At 38.8% G+C, this 20,515-nt stretch overlaps 1 protein-coding gene across 4 annotated transcripts in view; it reads left to right on the top strand.

Annotated features, from left to right (window-relative positions):
* The window catches only part of acot7 (acyl-CoA thioesterase 7), a 55,480-nt gene that overhangs the window by 20,775 nt on the left and 14,190 nt on the right, over nucleotides 1-20,515 (top strand). For all 4 annotated transcript variants that reach the window (XM_069723414.1, XM_069723413.1, XM_069723416.1 and 1 more), the window contains one exon: nucleotides 13,334-13,450. In XM_069723414.1, the coding sequence (XP_069579515.1) occupies nucleotides 13,334-13,450 (117 nt within the window). The remainder of the gene's footprint in view (nucleotides 1-13,333; nucleotides 13,451-20,515) is intronic.

Here is a 20,515-nt window from a genome sequence, read left to right as displayed (position 1 = left end):
GAGGATGAAACAGAGCCACCTACAGTGGAGAACATACAGAAAGGCTGAGAGGGCAGAGGGAGAGAGATCTATGGAAGAACAAGAGACAGAAAGATTGGAGGAGAGGCAAGGAAAGACAGAAGGAGGAAAGTAAAGTAACAAGTGATTAAATATATATAGAGTATGGGTGTTTATATGTAGTTACTGTATATGTATATGTTAACTTGCATTTACAGTATCTACATTATTTTCTTTATTCCATGTTAGTTTTGCTTATGAAAAACCGACAAGGCTCCTCCACGTTTTAGAGCCTTTGGCATCCCCACACAGCAGAGGCACAGAGGAAGAAATACTAATTTAATCCAAAGTGAAACGCCCTTGAGAAAGAATTTTATGGCTTTTAGTGCACGTGTTCTTCTAAGTGAAGGGATGAGGAATGATGTTGGGTTCTGTAGCGTCTCGCAGTTTTGTCTCGCAGTTGTTGTTCTGTATTTATGTGTACGTGTGTGCTGCTGTGTTGCTCATGTAACTGCTCGGGTTGTTGTAGTTGTGTGTTACTTGCATGACAGCACTCCACTATTACGAGCACGGCTGTAATGGGGAAGAACAGAATGACAAGAACAAGGCAGGAAATAAAGAACTGGAACAGCAAGTGGAAAATGGGAAATTTATGGTGCTGATGTCGTTTCCATTTATGTGCTTCAAGCAGAGGTTTAAATTGTACTTCAAATGCTTGGTGTTTGAGCTTGTTAAAAATGTCTTGCTGGCCCTATTCAACAATCTTTAAATGGAGAAACAATTTATATTTGGATGTTGCTTTTATAAAAGGCATTTAGAGGCTCGTTGAAAATATTTTTTTCTGCATAGATTCAAAAAAAGCCCTTCCATTGAATCACTCTATACACATCACTACTCTTAACACATACAGTGTTTTCACTTTTTGCAAACAAGAAGCTTGCAGTCGTGCTTTAATTGTGGGTGCTTGGCCCTGCTGGATTTGATCCAGATTGCCCCAAAATAAATTTCAAAGTACTTAAGAGAGTATGAGAAACAAAGCAGAGCAAATGATACAAAGAAAACTAAGATTATAGGCAAGACAAATAGTTAATTAAATGAGTGCATATCCAGATTTGATGGTTTAGCAACCCGTAACAAAAAAATCTGGTTATCTAATGTCCCAACATCAGAAACAAACCCTTACTAGAAACCACTCGGGCTGCGTTTGTAACTAATCCAACATTTTATCAGCACTCTCCAGATGCTTTTTATCAGCTGAGGTATATTGTTTCTGGCTGCATGTGCCTGCCTCATACTGCCATTTCTATTGAGGTCAGCGATATAAAGAGGCCATCAGAGACACATCATATGATGAAGAAGAAGAAGCGAGGACAGATGTTGACTTAGAAAGAGAGGGAATGAAAAGGAAGACAGGAGCACGGGTGGGGGGGGGGGACAGATAAGTGGTGCACGTGTCACGATTGCCTCTGTAATTCAGAGAGCACGCTGAGAAATCTGTCCAATTAAAACTCAAATGTGCTACAAGCATGCAGGTCATTTAGAATACACGTACACACACGCTGCCGACTCTCGCTGTACATGCCATTGCTCATTAGGCAATGTTCTCAGTTGTCCGCTGCTGCCGCTGCGTTCCCTACACTTATTTTGTTTACATAACCGAGTCAGGTCAGGCGGCAAGGGTGGACCCCCCTTCTCTCTCTGTACTCTTGTTGGAGAAAAGTAGACTGACTTCTTCATGACAGGCGACTCACTTACTGAATCTTTGGCCTAAGGAGACTTAAAGTACATGTGCACCCACACAAACATTAAAGAACACAAAAGGCCATCTCTTTAGTTTTTAGTTTTTTATTTTACCAATGAATCCTTGCTGACTGATGGTAATAGCAGAGCCAAAACATGACACCACATCCATCCAGCGAGAGATTTGATTATCCAGCATTAGTGTCATAGACACTAATACAGGATAATACAATTGTGTCATTTTAATTCCTTCTATTTGACAGCTGTGTGGGATTTCATTCAGGGTTGTGTGGGCATGATATTTCCCATTTAGGAAGTTATTTGGCATCAAAAGTCATAAGTGTCCTGTTTGTTTTCTCACTGACGTTTTATGGTGTTAAGCTTGCAGGTAGTTTCGATATTGTTTAACAGTCTACTTTTGATATTTATGAGTTTGTATCGACACTGCTTCCTACTGATGAAATCAAGCGGCAACCAACCGTGACGTCACCCATTGGTTTGTGAACTGCCGTTCTAATGCCTTGAGTTCGGTATTTTGGCCATTGCCAAGTCAGTTGTGAAGGAGCCAGTGATGAATCTGGCTTGATCTGATGAACACTATACCCCCCCACCGATAGTGGAAACCTGACTGCACTACAGTCCTGTCAATCAAACAGACACGCCCCTAAAAAAAAAAAGGCTTTTTGAATTATTTTCCAATGGACTGCCAAAAAACTAATGACAAGGAGTGACTTTAGTGAAAGACTCCATTATGACTTATGGAAAAAAATGTATTGACTTTGTATTTAATGAAAGCAGTTGAATGCTAGTCTATGAAGCCAGATCCTTTTTGAAGCCAGCTCCTAGTGGCCCTCTGTTGTATTGCAGTTTAAGGCACTTATGCATGTACCCCACTTTTCAGACCCGGAACTTACATTGACATTTATGTACAGTCTATGGTAGTAATAGTACTTGTAAGATCTGTTGTGATCTAGAGTTACTGAGCATCTTTGGAGTTATACCTTGATTGGTTCCTTTCGCCCCAGCAGGAGGTTTAGGAACAGATATCTCAGATAGATGCTCGGCAGTAGGAAGGGAGAATTGTCTGCACACTGTTAAAAGCATTTATACACAAAATGTTCACAACACCAGATGTTGAGTGGTCAAGGCTTCTGTAGCTGCTCCTTAAATGGTTGACACCTGGGTACAGTATGTAATGTGAATCTCTGGGAATTTCCTAAGTCCTGGAAAAGATCAGAGGATCAGAAAGTTGGGCTCAACACCACCACAACATCCATTAACTCCACATTTTTCCTTTTCCCTTCTGTCTTTTACTTTCCTTTTCTTTGTCACTGTTCTTCACCCGTCTGCCAACCTCTCCTCATCATCTCATGCTCTCTCTTCCCGTCTCTTTTCCTTTTGTGTGCGAAGGAAGCGTACCAGCTGTTGCCATGGAAACAGCAGTTGATTGCCACAGGTGGACACCACTGCGGTCTGATTAAAACAACTCGAGTGCAGGAAAAAAGAGAGTTAAAAAGACTCCTTGTTAGCTGTTATGATGATGTTTTGTAAGGTTACTCCACTAAATTGTGCAGCAGTGGAGAAATCAATCGTTAGTGAGTGACAGTGGGTGTTCTCATGCCCATGATTAATGTGTGCATCAGTATGTTTCCACTCTTTGCACACACTTTCTTTTACTTTCTATATCTACTGTGTGTGTAGAAAGAAGAGGAGCCACAGATGTGTAAATATGAAATAATTGCTGGTGTATCGATTTGATACAGGATGTGTATGTGTGACATAGTTGAGCCGGGGCACAGAACATCTATCACTGTGGCTTTATATTATTTGTCCTCTGCTCCAATCTGGCCTCAGTGAGTATATAAACATGTCAGCGCCCGAGACAGAGGAATTCAGGGAGACAGGGATATGTCCGCTGGAGCTTGTGTGATCGACCTTTGTGTGTATGAGTGTTCGTATGTGTGTGTGTGTGTGTGTGTGTGTGTGTGTGTGTGTGTGTGTGTGTGTGTGTGTGTGTGTGTGTGTGTGTGTGTGTGTTTGTGTGTGTGTGTGGATTACTTCCTCTGCCTTGGCAGCCTTCTCTCCTCTAAAACCAACATTGATTTAGTAATAAAAAACGGAATCAGCCAAACTGGTGGAGTCTTTTCTAGACTCAGGAGAAGAGTTTTTACAGATTAGGACATCTAGGTGAAAATCATGTTTATGTTGGATACCGGTTTTTCCTAGTAGACTGAAATATATGTGAAGTACAGCATTCATCCTGAAGAGAAATTGCGGTAAATAAGCAAAAGAATCACAAAACAACAATGCTGAGGACACTCTAAGATGTGCAGTGGGTATATTTCTCTGAGCTGTAAATGTGTGAGTAGAGGCCTGTATGAGTGATAGCAGATCTTTAAACTTATATAACCCTGAAAAAGTCTTCACATCTGCTGGAAGGATATACCCACAAATATCAGTGTGGTTTAGGAAGCAAACATTGATGACATTAAACTTCAGGATACCTGATCTAAAATCTAGTTTTGCCTTAACTTTATTGGTATACAAGTAATCTCTTGCACAAACATGCCATCTCTCCACATACATTCTAAGTTAAAACACGAAACAAACATATTCAGGTCTGTCATTTGTGATGTAAGTCCTACGTCCAGGATGGTAGACATGTTTCACTCATTTGTAAGTGAAATAAGCTAAGAGGCTTGAATATGGTTGTTATTACGTGCAGCAAACCCTAAAGCTGTGAGGTAGGACTGAGCCAAAGGAGCTTTAATGACCTCAACCAACAACACAGGACAGCAGCCTGACTGTGTTCAAACTGGCCATTAATGGAAGGGAGAGTTTGTTTACTTGTGCTAAACACTGATGTAGAATCAATACAAGAGAGAAAAGACAGCAATTTTAACTAACAAATTGATTCAACACATCAGCTGTAAAAATGGGAATAGAGAGGGTGTATTGTTGTTCAACGAGTTGCTTGGCAGAAACTCTTTCTGTAATAGAATACTTGTATGGTGTCAGGATGCAGTGATGATTAAAGCTGGCTTTAGATGAATGTATCAATATTTTTTTTATCAAGCTCTTCTGGTCTGAATTTTGGCAGCTGAATCATACTTTAAAAGATATAGAATCAGGATTTTTAAAAGTAATCACGGCATGTCACTTTTAGTACCATATCTAGCTAACAAGCCTAAAAAGGAAGCAGATGTTTTAGTGGTAAAAAGGAACATTACCTTCTTAAAACCAGGACAGAAATTAACCTGGTTTATTACTGTTACAAAACCAAGTTGTACTTTTAGAAATGTAATTTGCCGGGGCAGATGGCCTTTACCATCACAGCTGGAGGAACATTTCATCTAAAAGCTTTTTATCTGACAGTTTTTCCATTACAGGAATTGTATTGCAGTGATTTTCCCAGGCCTCTGGTGTGCATGGCGCTTACAGTTAAACAGTAACCATGACAGCGCTTGCAATTTGCAGAAAGATGTATACATATTTGTTAGGGAGCTGCCTGGTCTTTAGTAAAGCTCACCTGTTATAGTAAAATATATATAAAAAACAATCAGTGGCTATGGTACTTTCTAGGAGGATGTGGGTGGGTTGCTGCATGGCAGTAATGTTAACAGGAGCTGTTTCTATAGTAACAGCTCATTAGGAGGCAGTTTGAGTCGTTTGATACTGTCCATGATTAAAGCACTTGTTGGGGAGGAGATGAGAAGGATGGAAAGAGAAAGGGAATTGTCAGCGGTAGATAAGGGTGCAGGAGCAGGGAACAAAATAGAGACCCAAAGATGGAAGGAGTAAGTTGAGAGAGTGATGTGAGAATATGTGAGAGAAGCTGGGGTCACTCATGCTTTTCTGTCGATATCCCTTGGTCTCACACCCCCTCTACCTTTCATCAGTGTGTGCCTTGCATAGTGTGCTGCGTCGGTGCTTGTTCTAATTAAAAGGGCTTGAAGTTAGTGTACAGAGTTGACGGGCGACAAGAGCTGCCTGGAAGACTGCCTTTATTGTTCCCATGCCTGTTGCCTATGGACAGCATTGTGCACCAAGATTTGGGGAAATCGTCACAAGGAATCTAATCACAGAGGTATTCTGCCCCATGGCAAACTGGGCTGCACTGGGGACTTGGTTGCTAATTGCCCTTTTTTCCCAATTTGGAGTGAGCTGTCTTTCCTCTTCACACACACCATCCCTCGTCCCATTCCCTCCCCCCCACTGCCTTTCGTGTTCCCACCCTACGGCAAAGGGAGAGTCATAGTGTGCCATGTCATCCTGTGAATGTAACGCCAGGCCCACGGCTGTCTTGGCCTCGCTTGTCCTCATTTGCAGTCTCACATTGAGCCTCACTTCAACCTTTTACATTGACTGTACAAGGAGATTGTTTTTTTTTTTTTTTTTTTTGCAGGAGTTGCATTAACAGTTCCACTGATGGTAGTGATTAATAAAGACAAGCATCTTTGGTCCTCAAGGACAGTGCAGTCCTTCACTTGATTTGGCATGACATTTTAGTCAAAGGTTTTTAGTGCACCAAATAAATTGTGTATCCAACGCGACCTCAAAATAGTAGTGAGACAAACATGTACCAACGTTTCCTTTTGTTAGAAATGCATAAACGCTGTGTCTGTAAGATGCAATGGAGCATATGAAATATGGACATGCTATTTGAGGAAGTAAACTAATGTCAGTAGCAGGCATTGAACAAATGGCAATAATTGAAGGACATTTAAAAAAATATCTGACTCGCATTCAAATAGTACTTGCTGGTGCAGCTTTTCTGCAATTATTAACATTAACAATATTGTAACTTCCCTCAGTTTAGGTGAGTTTTTACCATGTTTTATTTGCGTCGTGCAAAAATAGAAGTCATTAAGGGAAATGTTCTGGTGTCAGCGATGGATGATTCGTCCATGATCTGCCTCTGACAGGATCGTTTTTATTATTCCAGGTACACACATGCTGTGTGACTAGTGCTGCTTGCGTTGCAGCCACTTGTCTACATAAATGTGAGGTCAAAAACTGTATAAGTGCTCATAAACAGCTACCTAGGTGAAGGTTAAGGTGAAGAGGAGGTTATTTTGAATTTGAAGAGCTAGTGTTTGTATATTTTTAGTGTGTGCAGTGTGTGTGCATTGCATTTTGCATTATATCTGGCTTTTTCTAATACCTTCTAAAGATGTTATGGCAGACATTAGCAAACCGTTTGCACATTTACACATCCCGTCGACAGAGTAACATTAAAATTAATTTTGAGTGGAGTTTTTGTCCACCTGAAAAAAGTCGAATCCTTACTCTTCTTTTAGCTCTAGTTTCTACTAACCTTGATAAAAATGCATGATTCTTATGTTCCACTTTCTTTACTAGTTAGTTGCTAACTTTTCCATTTGGTAGGGAATATGTCAGAGCTACAGAGATATTTTTTCTGCCTCTCCTGTGATGAAACTGAGCTACACACCTTTAGGGGCCAAATTAAAACACTTTGATTAAAGAGGCTAATAAGATAGAAGGCCTAAGTGATAGTTGTTGATATTCAGAGGCAGGAAAGATTCTAACACACTAGACAGGAATAGGAGGTTCCATAAAAACAAAAGTCTTAAATAACTAAAGGCAGCCAATCCAAAAACAAACTGAATCCGCTGGGGCTGGATCCAAAAGGAACTAAAGAGGCAAGGTCAAAAGCTAAGATACTGAAACTAAGTAAAAGCCAAAGATAATAAACTAAGATTAAACAGCCACGAGGAGCCAAAGATTTCAAAAACACTGGAACAGATACTCAGCTGACATTAACTGACAAAAATGGAACCAGATGACACACATGCTTAATAAAATTGGGAGAGGAGTAAAATGAGGGACACCTGAAACCAAACCGGGGTGGGACAGACAATTACACAAGGGAAGAAGTAACGTAGACCAAGACACAGGGGGAAGGTGACTACTAAGTAAAACAGAAAACCCCAAACCCAAAGTGAACTTTAACAGATGAAAGTATATCCATACGATGGTCTGTACACACAACATTTAGACCTCAGTGCTCTACATCCACATTATCCTTCCTTATTTCTCCTTAACAGCTTTATGTTGATATTCCTCTCTGAAGCCAAGACAATTTACAATTGTTTTACTGCTGCCAATGATAATTGCTAATAAAAACTATTTTTGGGGATCTGACAAAGCTTTGACAAATGTATGATGAGGAATAACAAGTAACTGAATTTTCAAAAATCTTGATTAGGCTTGTTATGTTTTATGCATAATTACCTCTCAACTCCAGCTGACTAACTCTATTTTCAGATACCCTTGCTTTACTTATAGCTAATCCTAGCCATGGGAAGTCTCTGAGGCAGTGCAGTAAAGTGGAGAATGCGGGCAAACTGGGGATTGATGTTCCAGTACCTCAGCATACCGAGCAGGACTTTTTATGGATCCTTTGTGATTCCTTTATTTACCCTGAATGAGATCATTTCATTCACATAAGAGTCCTCATACCATTACAGAGGAACAGAATAAAAAAAAAAATCTCAGTTAATATTTGCACATGGAAAATCAAATGGGATGACTTTTTTTTTAGGGATTAATATGATCAGAGTTTATCAGTTGATGCATGTCTGCTGTTATCATAGCTGCTGTGTTGTGTCATTACTTTGAGATGAACACAAAAAGCAGAGATTTTTTGTAGAAATCCAGCTCCAATGTGTTTTTTTTTTATTGAATCTTATCTGGTTTAGTTCGGTCGTTGTATTGAATATTGCTTTCAGTTTTAAGTTATAATTCTTTGTGATTTATGATGCTATAGCAAATAATACAGTACTAGTCTGGACCTAATGAGCACAATAGATTATCTTTGCAGGCTGAAGTCAAATGCCTTAACAATATTTTACAAATCAAACAGTTTTTAGTGCAAAACATTTATGTAAAATGTTTCTCTTCAGAAGCGATTGAAATAGAGCCCTATGTTTAGATGGCTATCTGTTAAAAGAGCAGTGTGTAGGATTTAGAGGCATCTAGTTGTGAAGTTGCCAATTGCAACCAACTGAATTCCCTTCGCCACAAACAGAGCAACATTATCAATCATTAGGGCCCAAGCACTGATGGTGCGAAAGCCCTGTTGTTTTTTGGAGTAGTGTTTGTTGCACCCGATGAACTTGCAAGTTCAATGTAAGTCTAATATTCGCCCACTATTCCCCCAAATCCTGAAAGTATTGTCTGGATTTTTAGCAGCTAAATGCTCCACTGCATTCACCAGCTGGTTGCTAATGGTCCCTGCCATTTGGTGTTGGGCAGGTGCTGCTTGTTGTGGCTAAAAACAACACTAATGAGAGCTGTGAGAGTGAACTAAAATTTAAGGGCTGTAAAATTAGGTAAATGTTGTTGTAAAGGTTTGTAGAATTGAGGGGAAGTGCGGTGTTGGGTGATCACAACGTGACACGATGTGAGACATGTTGATTTAAAATAAATATATTGATTATAGCTGCTTTACATGTATTTCATTATAGCACCCATTGGCTCTTATTCAAAATTTTTTATAACTTGACAATTTCCTTTCTTTTCAGTTTACTGTTGATGTTTTTAAAATTTAGCAGTTCATAGATGAATTTCAACTTCAAAATATCAGCAGTGAGCTAAGAGGAAATTTCAGTTGGGGGATACTCTAACAAACTCAGGTTAAAAGGTTTAATGTAACGTAGCTATTACATTCAGTTTCATCATCTTGTTCAGGTCATGATCCATCTCCATTCAGTGTTACATGCTCAGACACGACCACTCCAGGCTTTGAATAGCATCAGCCTGCTGTGCCTTGTACCCAAGGGACATTTTCAATCTTGGGTGAGATCCCATCAATTTTCACAACATAGCAGAGATGGTGGAGGTGGGGTGGGGGCAAGATGAGTTTTGGAAGAGGCCTTGCAACAGGCTGAAGGATGGCAGTGACATATTTCATTGCCCACACAGTTTAAGCCTGTTGTCACCTCTCTGAACTGTGGCTATATCATCAGCCTCAATCAGACAGCGTTTCACCAATCAATGGGTTTTTGGTTTGAGTTAAAGATTATGGCGCCTTTTATGTGTTAAAGCGAGCAATCTGCCACTTTCACACTGCCTGGCCTGAATTATCAAAGTCAGAGCTTTATTCAGCATCAAGACATTTTCTATTGTAAAATATCCTGTTGGAAATTTAGGTATAAGTGCTCTCTGTGCCTCTGAATGGATATACATTAGATTTAGGTTGCACAGAAAGCCCTCGTACATAACGGCTTTACAAGCAAAAAAAAAAAAAAGACTGCGATGCTGCGACTATGTGGGATAAGAGGAGGTCAGAGTAATAGCATGTTTAATTCTTAATCAACTCAGTGGGCCTACTTTTACCGTGAATGCTGCATTGGGAGCAAGCAGCACATTCTGTTTGTACTCCCACACATTTGGTTGTCATAAATAGAGCCACACAGTGCAGATGGTAAGAACCTTTTGGGAGCCAAATCAGCCATCACCGAGTGCACTTATTGATTTCCTGCAACACGAGCGATACAAAAAGCAACTTATAGGGACTGACTGGGGCAAATGGAGTGTCTTGCAGAGGGTGTGACTGTCTTTAAATACACATACGTTAAGCCATGCACACACATGCGCTTTTCTCTGAGATGTGAAGCAGATGCCATCCTCTTCCTTGTTTCTCTCATCTCCTACCCACCCACTCCGTTACAAGATGTCCTACTTTCTGTGAGAAATCGGCAAACAGCTGTTTCTTTTACACATGACACGAGCTGCCGAGGACATATGTGTGGCCCGGGTGTAGATGCAGGTGTAGATTTGTGAACTCCTCAGTGTCCACTTTGTCAGCCCTTTTCCATTAGGAAACTAATGGCTTTAAAGCTCTACTGTAATCCTTGAATGTTGATTTCCTGCTGAAAGTGTTTTCAAGCACTTCAGATAATTTATAAGCTTTTAATGTGAGAAAGTACTCTGTAAACCTATTGACAATTTATTGTTTGATGATTAAATCAGATAGTTCACCTAAAATCTATCTATTTAAAAAAAAAAAAAAAAAAAAATCAAATACTCACCACTTGTAGGCTTAAAAGGTGTGTTGTTAGGTGTTTGTAGTTTCATCTCTCACACATTCTCTCTCCCACTGGGTGGCTGTGGCTCAGGTGGTAGAGTGGATTTGCCCACTAATTGCAGAGTTGTCAATTCAATGCTTTTGTCCACATGCCGTCCTTGGGCAAGACACTGAACCTAAAGTTGCTCCTGATGGCAGGCGAACACCTGACTTCGTCGTCACTGGTGTATGAGTGTGGATCAGTGAATGAGATGCAACATTTACAAAGTGCTTTGTAAACCACTAAGGTAAAAGGATGCTATTGTGTTCCATTTACCATTTACAGGATTAATTTCACTGATATTGGAGCTCATGGCAGCGACAACAACCATATCGATCATGTGGTCATTGATAAAGATTGTGTGTGGCAACAAAAATTTCAACAAACAATATGAACTCTTCACATTAAGTGTGTTCGTCCCTCACCGACCTCTACTGCTGAAATTGTTTTGAAAATGCTTGCGGACGCACTTTATTTTTTAATCAGGATTAGGGTCAACATATTGGTCACACTCAACAAACACAAGCTTCTATCTTGTGAGATGTTAATTTTTTTTGTATTCTAAGCTACACACAAAATTATTGATTTATCGGTGCTCCCTTTGATTGTTCCAAAAACACCTTACAGTTTATGGGTGATTTGTAATCTGCCACCTATGGTTAAGAACTGGTTTAGGCAATTAAAACTGCTGAGTTAAGGCTTTAGAAAATCACCATCATTGTTAAAGTAACAGTTCAACATTTTGTGAAATACATTTATTTACTTACTTTCTGAGAGATAGATAAGTGCATTGATGCCACAGTCTTGTCTGTATGAAGCTACAGTCAGAAGCTTCTTCGCTTAGCATTATATATTATACTGGAAAAAAATTTAAACAGCTGCCTGGTTGTCCAAAGCATCTCCAAAGATCACTAATTAACACAGGATCTTAGCCAGAAGCAGTAACTCTGATTGTCTGAAAAAACACCACCTTAGACAATTTTTAGCAGGTAAAGCAGTGTTACCCTATTTCAGTCTTTAATACTTATAGTGGGCATGACTACAAGAGTTTGTAAGAAAAATGTGAGCGGAGGTTGATTTAAACATTGAAATATAGATTGTACATATAGTGGATGCAGTGTCTGGGTCTGAAAAGGCAAGCCAATGCAGAAGTGCTTTAAAGTGTAATACCACTGAGGGCCACAAGGGGCTGACTCAAAAAGACCTTGGGTTCCTATGGACTTCCATTCAGCTTTTTGCATGAAATACAAAGTCATTATGGTGTGATTCTCTAAATTCACTCCTTATCAGTGTTCATGTGGTCCTTCTGAAAATGATTCCATAATTCCATATTTGGCCTCAAAGAGAGGTTGTTTGGGGGCATGCCTGGTTTGATTGACATGCCTGAGATGCAGTCAGGTTTGTGTTATAGGTGGACGTGCATACTGTCCTTGAGTTCTCAGTTAGATCGAGTCATACCTATTGCTTGCTCCTCCACAGCTCGTCCACAAGTGGCCACTTACTCCAAAAAACAATATGGCAACAATCAAAATGTCAGACTCAAGGCTGCCAAACAGTTGTTCACAAGGCAATGGGAGGGTTGCTGTTTGCACTTAAACAAATTAACTAAATGCTTTCATTGTTTGGGTGAGGACGTATATAACTAGACTATTATGCAAAAGTGTTCGGAGTATGTACAATATGTTGTTTACAGTAGATCAGCAGGCTGAGGGGTAAACTTGAATTATTGTCCTTTACATGGAGGAAACATAAATCTTGATAATGCAACAGTCTATTGAACATCCACATCTGTCAGCTGAAAATCAGCTTGCTATTGAAACACTTCCTATAAGCCGTCAGCTGATAGACATTGGACTAATGAGTCTGAATGAGAAGCTAATGTTGAGGAAATGGCAAGCAGACTCATTTATAATTTAGTTTCAGGTGGAGAGGTTTCTAATTACATCAGGAAAGCCATTAGCGTTTACATAAAACAATCTCATCTCAATGAAATGGTGTCTCAAACATGGGCGAGGATCCCTGTGATACATTTACCTTAAAAGGTTTGTTTAGATTTGAAGAGGAGGCGAGTGTGAGGTCTCACTGGTGAGTGCAGTATTCCACAAGTTGCTGTTTGAAGTCTTACTTGTATGAACACAAGGACATCAGATGGTGTTATTCCATTCTTGACCTTGTAAATGGTTGACAAAACAAACTTTCTCCTGCATCATCAACAAATTGAGTTAGTTCAGTTTTCATTGGAGCACATGTTCAAACTTGAACTTTTCAATAGTAATTTGTTTACCAATGAAGGACATAGTTGTGTTGTGCTTCTCCTTAGGTTGAATCAGCAGTGTTTGTCTCTGAAATAGATACTTCTGGAGTCATTATTGAAACATTTATCAAGAGAGCCATAGTGAAATAAAAACTACTCAGAACAAAGCGTATACAATTTTTTTTTTTAAATCCATTAATTATCCTGCTTGGCTCTAATATGTGTGTGTGTGTGTGTGTGTCTGCCACAGGTGTGACCATGAAGCTGATGGATGAGGTCGCTGGCATTGTGGCATGTCGGCACTGCAACACCAATATTGTCACTGCCTCCGTGGATGCCATCAACTTCCATCGCAAGATCAAGAACGGTGAGGATGACACAGACAACACACTCAGAGCTTTAAGTCACTAATGCATGAAACCATCCACAGGTCAGCACCTCCTCGAAACAAATGCTGCAGTGTTGGTACTAGGCTGCAGGAAGCTCTGTGTGTGTACATGAGGTGGCTTTTCTTTTGCCTCTTGCCAATTAATGAACTGCACTCTCTAAAAACCCAATTACATGATAATGTGGAAAAACTCTGCAGTCTTTAAATTCAGCTTCAGACAGTGTTGTTTTAAATTGGGCTAGCCAACGATGATAGCTGTCACACTGTTTCTAATCAAGACCAGTTGTGTTTTGTAGGCCTGCCACTGCATCTGGAAAAACAATGTTAATGATCTCACCATTTTCCATTACAGAGCTTTGACTGTTTATACAGTATCTGCTGTACAGCGCCTCTCGGCCTGTGAGGTGGACATTTTCCAAATAGACAATTTCTAAGCCTTTTATTTTGAAGTTCATTAAATAATTTTGACAAAAGCCATCATCCACTTAGCCTTTAACATCTTAGTGGACAAAAAAGTTAGCAGTGACAACGCTGATACTATTTATACTGCTTTTTTATTGTGGAAGTTAAAGGTTTTATTGCCTGCACTCTTTGCAGCAGAGCTGATCCAAAGTGCTTTAGGGACAGTTTATGTTGAAGCAAATCCAAGAGGACACAAACATGCTCTGATACAAATGCACACACAGAAACATAAACACGCCCAGTGATCATGATGCTTACCACACAGTACAGTATAAATGCAACTTTTTTGCTACAGTATTTTGCCTGTTCCACTATCTTTCCCTTCATGTTTCTGTTTCTCTCCATCTTTGCCGACAACTGTCCAATAAAATCAACATTGAACATGTTTTACCTGTTTTACCTATGAGAAACAATTTTAAGTCCAGATAAATAAACTTAAGAACTCGGGCTGAAATGCATTTGAAATGATCATTTTTAAATACTGTTACTAAGAGAGATTTTGATAGAGTAAATAGCAGCAAGATTTTGGCCAAAAAGAAGTTGTGGTTAGTTAATAATGAAACTACTCCTATAGCAGTTTGTTCATTATCTGAGGATTTCACTGGCCTGGTCTGTCATGGCGTGTGTTTGACACTGTTTTGTACTTCATCAGTCAGTTTTGTCTGACTGATTTTGTTGACTTCCTGAACCAGACATTTTTTTCTTGATATTTGAGCTTCTTGTGTGAAAGTATGCTACGTTGTTAAAGGTTGACTGTTTTTTGGCCGTTTTATGTCTATTTCCTGCTTTGTGTTGTAGCCTACAGACAAAGTTAATATGGCTTGCTGTATTTTAGTTGTTAAAAAAACATTCGTCAACATATTTTGTTTTGTAACTATGTGTCATACTGTGCCTGAGTGGGAGGAAACACATTTCCTGTCCTACTTGAAGTATAGAGGGGTTAGATGTCAATGTAGTGACGTGATCTATAATCAGGAGTCAGCAGAGGGAGTTTTATTGTGAAAATTGTCTTCATTCTCTATGCCGTTCCTCTGTGTGACTTCCTGCCCTGCTGATCTACTCTGTGCAGGTGACACAGCTTCAGTCCAACTCAGTCAAAAATAGACCATTTGCGTTTTTTATGCGAAGCAGAACGGAAAACCACTTCTGGGACGCTGCGTGTAGAATCACAAGCATTGTGTACAATGGCAGCGAACAGTTCAGGTGGTCGTGATCGGAGCCAGAATGCAATGTAGCCAGTTATGGTGCAACCCACGCATTTAGTCATTTTAAAGAATCTAAATATGTCAAAAATGACTTAAAGCAGTCTCTTCAAATTGGTGTATAACAGTGCATTATGTTAATAGGTTACAGTTTTTCTCAGTGTGTCTCATCTTTCCTTGTGCTACACATAATGTGATCCAGATATTCACTGCTAACATTAACATGCTATGATTACTTCAGGATATGATGTTAACGGTAGCAGCTCCATTTCCACTCCTTGTTGAATTACGAAGGGCTAAGAGCATTTACATATTTCACAGCTCAGCACGACTGTGCCAGGTCAGCTCGAACAGCTCTGGGTTTACAGTACATTACAAGGCGACTTTATTCAAGCAGGATAATTCACTCAGTTCAGAAGTGTTTTTCCTCAGCGGTCTGAGTAAGAAGGAGTGAGTGGCAGGATGTGAGGGAGGGGACGTTTAAAACATTTAAAACACACCTTTCAGGCAGTTCCAGGACCAGAAAACTGAACATTACAGGTTGGTCCAGATCCATGTCTACATCTTTTAACTGCTCCTATCTGCTGCAGTCGTGCCCTCTGTCTGTCTGCAGAGTTTAGGTGGTGTTGACATGATTTCCCCTGGCCTCCACAGTGACTTAGGTGTTATGTCACCAGTAGATTCCCCATTTGGCTTTAGGTGGACAGACAATAAGCTCACGAGGTGAGTTTAGGAAAACAATGGTCAAGTGTTAAAACAAGACTCTCACAAAACAGCCACTGGCATCACAGAGTGTACCTGTGGATTTATTTTGTCATTTTACGGGGGTGTTTTCTCCTTGTTACTGTTTCTCCAGCTCAACTAAATGTATACAGTATTACACAATTTAGAGATATTTCCAACACAGTGACTGTAGAGGTTAAAATCCAGCAATTTAAAGGACCCAAACATCAGGTTTTGTTGTGTTTGGTCACTCACAAAAGAGAAAAAAGACACATTTCAAAATGTATAATGTTGCGCCAAAATTTTCTAGAAATCTGAAAGATAGAAAACAAAAAACATTTCCATTGACAAGCTGCCTTAAGCGGCTCTGAACTGAGCCTTATAGACACAATGTCCTCACATTAAAGGTACTCAAAATTGAGGGGAATGAAGTTTGATTGGGGTTTATGAATTCTGTATGAATGTATGTATAGTATGACCAGCCCTGCCAGCTAAACCCAAGGCATAAAAATAACACAAAACAATATTACAACATTATTTCTTAATTGATATATAAAAGCCAGTGGGACGCAAGGAAAGCAGGTAAAGTGGTGAACGGTTCGAAAGTGTTTTACAGGTATTTAGAAGAGTGGCACAGATTAGATAATGAAGTAATTTGTGGCATGCAATATCTAAAAGAAGCATTTTTCATCTTTGTTCCAATTCTTGAAAATAACAAGCAAGTTATTTCCAGAGCATCTAAAGATCTGGAAGTCTCACATTGTACGAGCAGGTCAGCAATATTTTTTTCATTCCAAGTCATTTAATGATTTATATACAAGTAGTACAATTTTAAAATCTTTCCTGTAACACTGAATGCCAAGATCCAGTTAGAACAACTGGTGCGGTATGTTCTTACTCTCTTTTTAGGTGTAAGAACAGTAAACGACAGCTGATGGATAGAAAAGTAAACTTATGTTGTTCATTAAAAAAATACTGTTACTCCTGGAAAGGTGATAGACTAATGATATGTGACAGTGGAAAAATATCAGAAAGTGGATTGAAACCTTTGAACTATGCTGAATATGTGATTTCAAGCCTGTGTGAAGACAGATAGATAAAATAACCATTAGATACACTGCAGTGCAAAGTTAAGACTCAAAACATTAAACAGCCTGAGGTCTGTTTATGGGTTTCTGGAGGTCCTGCTGTGTTTAGCCTGAACAGTTCACTTTCATCAGTGCACAGAATATCAGTCATGTTGGGCTCAGCAGCACAAAAATCTCTTTACAACAGGGCAGGTTCACAATTTTACAATCAGGGCTTCCCCTTACTAAAGATTCTTCTTGTCAATTAATAGTCCTTAGTTCAAGTGTCTAGTTGTCACATGTTTTTGGTATTAATGTAAATATTTAATTGCAAATTATCTACACACTTTATGGTTGATTACAGCAACTTAATCACTGCTGTCAGCAGGCAACCAACAGTGGTTGCGACTATGTGCTACTTCTCACATGAGAGTCACAAACTTGAATTATTTACCTCACTGGCAAGGCCTGTTTTCGTTCTTTTTTTTTTTTTTTTTAAACAACAAATAGAAAGAAGACCAAAAGAACCCAAACCATAGAAAAAGTTTGAACTTTAAAAAAAAAAGAAGCTTTTCAGAATGAATAAAAAGAACAAGATAATACCCCACAGATCTTTTTGTGCAAGCAGCTTATTACGACCCACAGAATCGAGAATCACTTTTAAATCGTGGTTTAAAATGTGATGTGATTGAGAAGATCTGAGCTGAACAAACAAGTCATCATGGAGTAAAGTCTCCAATTCATTCTTTGAAATCAAAGAAGCATCACACTCTGGCTATTTGCCAAAAGCAACACTAAGAAGTAGTACTGAGAGTGATTCATTGATGTTAAGAAGCAATGACATAATTTTATTTGCAATATATTTATTTTACAATAAGAAAATAAATAATACATTTAGAGTAAGCAATTATAAATGAATATTGTTTTTGTGTGATTCTACTTACTATTTCACTGATGTCTTCTTGGTGTTTTCCATGTCACACCTCATTTGCCACTAATTTACTGTTTACTATATTTCAACAACTGAAGCTCTCAAACAGATCTGTTATACTTCAAATGTCCAATATGCAGGAAGTCAATTCTGATTTGCTGTTTATTCTTATGGTTATGGTTTTATTATTATCTTGTCTGCAGCATATTTCTTTTGCATGTTTTGAGACAACATGCAGATATGTGCATTGTTCTGTAAGACTTTATAATATTAACATCTCTAATAATCATTGTTGCGAAACTATGCCTAGGCAGAAGATCCCAGGCTGTGTGACAACTTACAGAAACTATCAATATCACATGTTCTCCCTCTAACCACAAACTGTATCAAACAGACACTGAGATTGTTTCTTAGTGAGTTGCTAGCCACTGATGTACCAGATGAGAATTCAGCCATGATCCATTGCAGCAAAACAAATAGAGGTACAAATAATAATAAGAAAGGCATGAAACAAAAGCTGAATGTTGGATGAAAGGAATTTTCAGATAGACTGAAGGGTGTGCTGAAGGTGAGGGCGAGAAGTGTGAGAGAAAAAAAAATAAGGGAAACGTGTTTCATCATAAACGCTCACAATGCAGCTCTGGTAATAATTTTCAGTTTCATTTCAGTGGACAAGCAAGATTTTTACAGTCTTCAATTTGATACTGATAAAAAAAAGACAGTGGATGGAAAAAATTATGCGTGACTGGGGAAAGACATTGTACAGATCTTTGTTTCTGTTTGGATAGAAAAGTAATGACACTTTGATGATTTTAAATGCACTTTTCTTGCATACATAAGGGAATGTAGTAATGCTGGTTGTGAGCCAATTAAAAGAATACTATAAATACCTAAACTTTACACAACAGGATGCAACTAAAATACCAAATTTGTTACTCAGTAATATTACAGTCCAAGCTATAGAACATGAGGCTTGGGCACTGTCCCCACAGCAGATTAGCTATGTCAAACAGCTCCTCAGAAATGTGACTCCTCCAATTGTTCACGCTGGCTGACCTTTATGTCCAAGATCTACTTTGCATAAATCAATTATTAATCATGAAGGTCTTTGAAAATCACCCATCATCAAAGCTCATTTCTGTGTAATGTGACACACTTAAGTGAGTCTAATACATCTGTGCCAGAGAGAGTTTATCTGAATGAGACTGAACTCGCTCCTGGCGGTAACATGTACCATTTCATTTCATACAGTTCCTATATTCGACTTCTCCCACAGAAGGTGTGTCTTTGCTGAACCAGTGTTTAGCTCTACACATCTTTGCCATCATCTAAACTGCAATAAATAACTTTGAATTCCCATAGTACGTCTGGGATGAATCCTAGTGCAGCAGTCCAGTCCAGAACATTGTCACAAAATACAGTTTCCAAAAAAGTCGGCATGCTGTGTAAAATGTAAATAAAAACAGAATGTGATGGTTTACAAATCATATTTAATAGAAAATAAAATACAAATCAAATGTTATTGTCTTATAAAGGCATGGGCTCATTTTTAATTTGATGGCAGCAAGACATTTCAAGAAAGGTGCGACGGGGTCAACAAAAGACTGGAAAAGTTGTGTAAAAACACCCGGTCTGACAAATTAGGTTTATTGGCAACAGATAACATAATTGGATATAAAAAGAGCATCCCAGGAAGATAGAGTCTCTCAGCAGTGTAAATGGGGAGGTTTTTTTTTCAACTCTATGAAAGACTGAGCGGGCAAATAGTGCAACAATTTAAGAATAATGTTCCTCAATGTAAGATTTTTAAGAATTATGGGATTTCATCATTTACGGTACTTAGAATCATTTAAAGATTCAGAGAATCTGCTGAATGTTATATATAGGTTTTGGAAGAACATATGTTGCCACCCAGACAAGGTCTCTTTCAGGGAAGGCCTTGCTTATTTCAGCAAAACAATGTCAAACCACATTCTGTCGGTATTTCAACAGCATAGCTCCACAGTATAAGGGTGCTAAACTGGCCTGTCTGCATTCCAGACCCGACACCCATTAAAACCATTTGGAGTATCATGAAACAAAAAAATACAACAAAGGAAATTGTTAATTAGCAGAAATAATAAATCAAGCAAAATTGGGACAACATTTCACTTTTAAAACTCTAGAAACTTGTCACCCCAGTTCCCATAGGTTTACAGAGTGTTGTTAAAAGAAGAGATGATGTGACAGTGTTAAACATGACCCTGTCAAAACTTTTTTAATGCATGTTGCTGGCATCAAATTCTAAATAATCCAATATTTCTTCAAAAACAATTATATTTCTTGTTAGTTGTAGGTTTTTTTTTATCAGTGCATTCAAAACCAAACAAATGTTGTATCTTAGTCAACTTGAAAGTATTTGTGTGTTGGTCATAGACTCATAGTCACACAGTTTGTGTTCCCATTCACTGACTCCATCCTCTCTTTTGTGGTGGTGCTATTGCTGTTTTTGTGTAGACATCTTTTCTCCAACAAAAAGCTTCCTGTGAGGAAAAAAAAAACTGCAAAGAGCTTCCTGCATGAGAACCAGAGCTTTGTCACTAAACAAAAATCCAGTTTAGTTCCTGTGGAAGTTGTTCTCATAATGTTACAGGTTTGCAGCACATACTCTGAGAAAAGT

The sequence above is a fragment of the Brachyistius frenatus genome, unplaced genomic scaffold, assembly GCF_029030835.1.
Source record: "Brachyistius frenatus isolate BFR_SWC_R1_liver_20210118 unplaced genomic scaffold, ASM2903083v1 Contig_327, whole genome shotgun sequence".
Classification (NCBI taxonomy): domain Eukaryota; kingdom Metazoa; phylum Chordata; class Actinopteri; family Embiotocidae; genus Brachyistius; species Brachyistius frenatus.
The sequence above is the reverse complement of the archived record's forward strand: the minus strand, read 5'-3'. Positions and strand labels throughout refer to the sequence as shown.